General features: G+C 58.8%; 1 protein-coding gene across 1 annotated transcript in view; it reads right to left on the minus strand.

Annotated features, from left to right (window-relative positions):
• The window catches only part of LIMD1 (LIM domain containing 1), a 64,346-nt gene extending 61,057 nt beyond the window's left edge, over positions 1 to 3,289 (minus strand). The window contains exon 1 of the mRNA XM_082705710.1: positions 976 to 3,289. Within this exon, the coding sequence (XP_082561836.1) occupies positions 976 to 2,368 (1,393 nt within the window). The 5' untranslated portion in view covers positions 2,369 to 3,289. The remainder of the gene's footprint in view (positions 1 to 975) is intronic.
• Positions 3,290 to 6,000: the final 2,711 nt, after the last annotated feature.

Raw genomic sequence — 6,000 nt, forward strand, 5'->3', positions numbered from 1 at the left:
AAAATGGGGGGGGGAGACAAAGACCCTCAGACTCTGCTAAAAATAGGCTTTCTAGTTCGTTCTCCTATGAGACCACGACATCGTGACTCCACAGAACAAGAGAGCCGCTTTCTCGCGGCTTCCAAACCCGGACAGGGCAAAAGAAAAAGCTGAAGCTAGCAGTTGCCAACAATTCGAGGTTCGAAAAAGACTAAAACAAGACCCCGAAACTGCGAGTAAAACCAGCAAGGAAGCCCCTCCCAACCCATCAGGTGCCGAGGCTGTGTGTGTCCCCTGGCTGTGGACTGGAACCCAGGCTGGGGGCTGAGTTCTTCGGAGACACCTGGTCCACAGGTCTCAAATTTCCTGGAGAGTCAACACATCATTCGCTTTCTAACCAGTTCCCGGGTGAAGGGATGCTGCTGGTCTCAAGACTACACTTTGAGAACCACTATTGCTCGAGAGCAAAGCCTTCCACGTTAATCTTGCAACCGCACACAGGACCTACACACACACACACACACACACACACACACTCCTGCGCAAACACGGGTCCTCAAACAGCCAGACCCACCAGTGGATGGAACCCAGAGGGGTGCCTGGACCCCAGAAGCTGCTCGCATTCAAGTCCCTGCACAAGCCCGTCCCCGCGAGAGGTTCTGGGGCACACCCGAAACCCCTGGACCCGAAGGCACAGCATTTCCCTTTCTGGAGAGCCATCACGAGCCATCCTGCCCCGCGCCACCCCCACCCCCACCCCCCGGCACGTGGGTAACTCCCAGCTGCAAGATCCGCTTTCAACTCAGGGATGCTTTCAAGTTTCTGAATCTGAAGCAGCAGCCAAAAGAGGAAACCGCACATTTAAAAAAAAAAAAAAAAAAAAAATAGGCGTGGCACTGATGGGCAGCTACAGCATCCCTGATGGGCAGGGAGCACCTCCCTAAACACAGGGACCTCGTCACCCATGGTGGGCGACGCCACACATCTCTCACTCACCAAAGTAATCGGCCTTCGGGTGTGCGTCCATTTCTCGCTCCAGACGTTGGGTTAGGGCTTCTAATTTCAATTCGGCAGCGGAGGGCCCGAGCTCGGGGCCTGGGACGAGGGTCTGGCAGGGCAGCCTCACCCTGGGGGGGCTGGGGCTCTCCAGGAGTGCAGGCCCCAGGCTGCCATCCGACGACCAGCCAGGGGGACCTTCTTTACAAGATAACTCGGGCGGGGTGGACATCGCTGGGTGGACAAGGCTGGTGGGGCTGAGCTTGGGACCAACGCCAGGGTCTGTGCAGACTGGCTTGGGACCCAGCCCAGGGGCCGCACCCGACGGCATACTGTCCACACTGGCTGGTGAGGATGATGAGGCCGAACTAGAAAGGTAAGATTTGGGTCCGTCTTGGAACCAGACTTGAGGGTCCACCGTGGCTTTGGGCATCAGGCCTGAAACCTCGCTGCCCACCTCCGAGTTTGTTCTTGGAAGAGCTCCTTGGCTGGGGCAGCTCTGGGCCAAGGGGGCTAAGAAAGAGGAGGTCCTGGGCGGAGGGGGCCCTACCATGGCCCCATTCTCTGGGCCTGGGGAAGAAAGGCCAGGGCTCACCCGTGGGGAGGAGGAGGTAGTCCAAAGCCCAGTCGGCTTCTCGTCACCGCGGCCACCAGCGCCATCCTGGCTGCTCTCAAATGACCTGCTGGAGCTCAGGGACAGCTGAGGCTGGCACAGGGGATGGTCCCTGGAGGGTTTGGGCAGTGGTGCGTCCGTTCCTGGGGAGCCAGGCCACCCACTCCCTGCGCCCGGCCTGATGCCGGGGGACACTCGGGGTTCATCAGCCCACTTTGGGCTTGCCAAGGAGAGGTTGTCATAATAGTCTCCATGGGTGAGGCAGGAAGGGTCCTCACAGGAGCCCAGTGGGCGGAAGCCAGACATCTCCCAGCCTGCCAGGCTCTCCTTGGAGCCGTAGTCCTGACTGCTGTGACTTGCGCTGCGGGCATATGTCCTGGCCCTCTGCTCCTGGGGTGGGTATGAGGGCTGCCCGGGGGCGACAGAGGGGGCTGTCCCAGGACCCACCGTGGAGGCAGCGAGAGGGGGCTTGGCAGCACCATCCACAGTCAGCTTGCTGCTCACACCAGCGTCCCGGCGGGCCTGTGGGCCCGTGGGGGCCCCACCATTGACTGGGCCCCGGCTGCCCCTGGGCAGGGTCTCCTCCTGCAAGAGCTGTTGCTGCTGCTGGAGGTGGATCTTGGCCATTTTGGTGGCAAACACCCGGCGCGTTTCCTCAAACTCAGGGTTGTTGCCTGCCCCCTTGTCCACTCGGAAGAGTCCATCCTTGGAGGCCTCGTACATGTTCAGGTCCTCGATGAATTTACTGGCCTCCAGGCCCAGGTCCCCATACTTATCCATGTCGCAGACGGGTATCAGAGCCCAGCGCAGGTGTCCGGTGTGTGGGGTAGAGGGGTGGGGGGTTTGTTGCTAAAGACGGGCAGGGGCTCAAGTCCAGCCCAGTTCAGGTAAAGCCTTCCACCTGCCGGGCGTGAGAGTCATGACCCCAGGCCTCAGAGTCCGGCAGAAGTTGAAGCCTCAAGGCCAGCTGGACTGAGTTTGCTTCCAACTCCCTTTCCCCTCATTGGTGTCCACGTGGGGGCAGCTGGTGGCACTTCCCTGTCCCAGCCTGCTGTGCGTTCTCTTCTCTTTTTCCAAATCGTAAAAGGAAAAATAGGGGGAAAAAAAAATCTGCTCCGTAAGCAATCGAACTCGGAAACCGACGACGCGAGCAGCCGCTGGACGGGGCCGGGGTGCCGTCCGCGGGGCGGAGGAGGAGGAGGCCGCGGGACCCGCCGCTGCAGACGCGCGGGCGGCGGGACGCGCGGGCTCGTCCCGGGCGCCGGGTGCTCGCGGCTCCGGGCCGGGCGCGGAGAGGGACGCGGAGAGCGGCGCACGGGCCGGCCCGGGCCGGGCAGGAAGTCCGCTGCAGGCGCGGCGGGCGGCCTATTGTCCGATGGCGGCGGCGGCCCGGCGCGCGCGGGCCGGAGGACGGCGGGACGCGGAAGTGAGCGCGCCGGACGCAGTCCCCGCGGCTCGGTGGCCGGCCGGGCACGTCCCGGGCCTCGAGGAGGCGGAGGCGGGGGAGGCGGCCGAGGGGCGGGGTCGGCGGCGGCGGCGGCGGGCGGGCGGGCGCCCCGGGGCGGGCCTGCGCCAGGCCGCGTGGCCCCAACGCCCGCACCCCGGCCGGGCTGGGGGACTCGGGGCCGGCGTTAGCGCCGGCCAGCAGGCATCGCGCGGGGGCTTCCCCTGTCACCGCGGCCCCCGGCGACCCGGGCCCCGCTCCAGTGCTTGGGTCGGGCCCCGCCTCTGGCCGCGCTGGGCGGGGTGGGGGTGGGGGGTGGGGAGGTGGCCTCCGCGCGGAGACCGCTGGCAGGCGGCCGGGGCAGCCTGCGGGGTACGCGACGTGCCACTTGGAGTTTGCGGGAGTCTCGGGGGCCGGTGCTCCTCGCCTCACCGTGCCTCAATTTCCCAGGGTGGGGCAGTCAAACACGTGTGCCGCCCGGGGCCGCCTCAGCCCGGACCGTGCCAACCTCTCGGCTTGCCGGAGGTGCGCGATCGGAGGCCCGGGACGTCACCCGGGGCTGGCCCGAAGGTCTAACAGGTGGGCAGATTAAGGCACAGACTAAGTAGCGTCCGAGATGCCATCGTGGGAGCCCAGGTCCTCTGAAAGGGGGAAAAGAAAAAAGTCACATTGTTCCCCGGAGTGCGCGCGTTTAAGGCTCTCAGTGAAGCAATAAAAACAATAAAAAATACAATAAAATCAAAACAAGCGCCTCCTTATTCATATGGGGATTCCTGACCCGCCTCCCCAGGTTCGCGCGACCGGGGGATGCGGGGCGCGGGGAGGCCTCGGGTAGGGGGTAGGGGGGCCGCTGGGCCTGACTCCAGGGCGCCCCCGCATGGTCCCGCACTCCCTGTACCAACTCCGAGGTGACTCTGAAGAGGTGCCCTTTCGCACAGGGCAACCAGAGTGATCCTAAGGCAAATACCAGACCAGTCAGTTCCCTGCTTAAACCCTCAGTGCTTTCCTGGGCTTAGACTGAAATCCGTTCTCTACCAGGGCCTTCCCCAACCTGATTTGGGAACTTTCTGTTCCACACACCGTCCTCCTCCCCCGTGCAGCAGCTGCAAGAGCTTCCTAGTGCCTGCCCAGAGTCTGACCTTGAACTTCCCTAGTTCATCATTCCCATGTCTGCTGAAATCATCTCCTCCTAGAGGCCTTTTTAGGCACCTTCTTTATTTTCTGATCAGTCCTGATCACTATGTATAATTCTTTTTCTGTTTACATGCCATGTGTTTGGTGGGCAGGTGGTTTTCCACCTCCTTAGATGGGATCTGTATGCCCAGTGCCTAGTACATAGTAGTACCTGATGGTACTGAGCAAGGAGCCTGATGCAGGACTCGATCCCAGGACCCTGGGATCATGACCTGAGCCAAAGGCAGACACTTAACCGACTGAGCCACCCAGATGTCCCAATACATAAACTTTTTAAAAAGTTGCCCACAACCCCCCTGTTCAGAGATGATGATGATGATGATGAATTCGGTAATATATAATATTCAATTATCCTTACTCATTAATAACTGGGCATTCTCACAAGGTGAGTGACAGGCATCTGAACTTTCTGGAACAGTGGTTCTCAGAGTATGGTCCTGGAGCCAGCAGCATCAGCATCTCCTGGAACTGGTCTAAACCTATGGTTCCCAAACTTGAACATGCATCAGAATTCCTTAGGGACCTTATTAAACACCGGTTGCTGGGACCTACCACCAGTTTCTGATTCAGTGGTTCTAGGATGAGGTCTAAGAATTTGCATCTCTACCTAGTTCCCAGGTGATATCGATGAAGGTTCAGGTACCACCCTTGAGAACCACTGGTCCAGAGTCCCCATTCCCATGCTTCCTCTCGGTGCACAGAAGGGTGAGGGTGTCTTATCAGAGTAGAAAGCTATGGCCCGCATTCCCTGACCCTGCGAGTACTGGGGTGTAGCTGACAAAGTTCTGGGAGCACATGCCCATTCCTGTGCGAAGACCAACAAGCTCAGAGCCAGGTTCCTGGGTGTTTGGTTCTAACAGCTGGAACCCTGGTATTAGAGCCACAGACACCCGCCAGGGCCTCTTGTAAACCAGTTTTCTCATTTGATGTACTTGGCAGCAGCACCTGGGCCCTAAGCCTTGGTCCCAACCCTCATTTTGCCTTGCCTGGAGGGCTCAGAAGCCATGAGTTTTACTCCCCATCCCCACTGCAGTTCTAGAAGCTACTGTACTCTTTCCACCCAATAATACAGACACCTGAACCCGCCATCTTCATATTTCCTCACCAGACTGGCTTGTCCCCTCTCGGTCCATGGAGTACCTTACACCTTTACAAAGCAGCTTGGAAAAACGGCACCCCATGAGCCTCAAGCCACGTAATATACTATACTACTGGGGAGAGGTACTCAGACCTGGCCAGCAGCCCACTGGATATTTTACCACTGCTGTTTAATATTTAAAAGACAGACGTGTTTTCCCATTCTGTGCCCAACATTTAGAATCCCACCCACGATTATTTCCTACAGGCCAATTTTGTCTGTTCTGTGTGCTTGGAAACATCTGTTGATTCGAATCTCGAAATATGGGTTAATGCCTTGCGCATCAGTTGCTTAAAAAGCAAAAATACTGAAGAGCTCGGTATTTGCATCAATCTGTAGGCAGAGCGTGGATGATTTTGTTTTCACATTTACAGATAATGTTTTGCTTTGTTGGGTGAGAAATGTTCCATATTCTGTTTTATCAGGACAGCCATTCCAAGGCAGTGATCATTCCCCATGGTCCTGCCTGGAGATCCAAGGGCATGACCAACACGCAGTTTTCCTTTAGTCTTGAAGCTTATTTTCATGAGCACATGGATGTAAAAAGGACCCGCCCTCAGGACGCCTGGGTGGCTCAATCAGTGACACGTCCCGCTCTGGATTTCTGCTCAGGTCATGATCGCAGGGTCAGGAGGT

The sequence above is a fragment of the Mustela nivalis genome (genome assembly GCF_964662115.1).
Source record: "Mustela nivalis genome assembly, chromosome: 1".
Taxonomy (NCBI): domain Eukaryota; kingdom Metazoa; phylum Chordata; class Mammalia; order Carnivora; family Mustelidae; genus Mustela; species Mustela nivalis.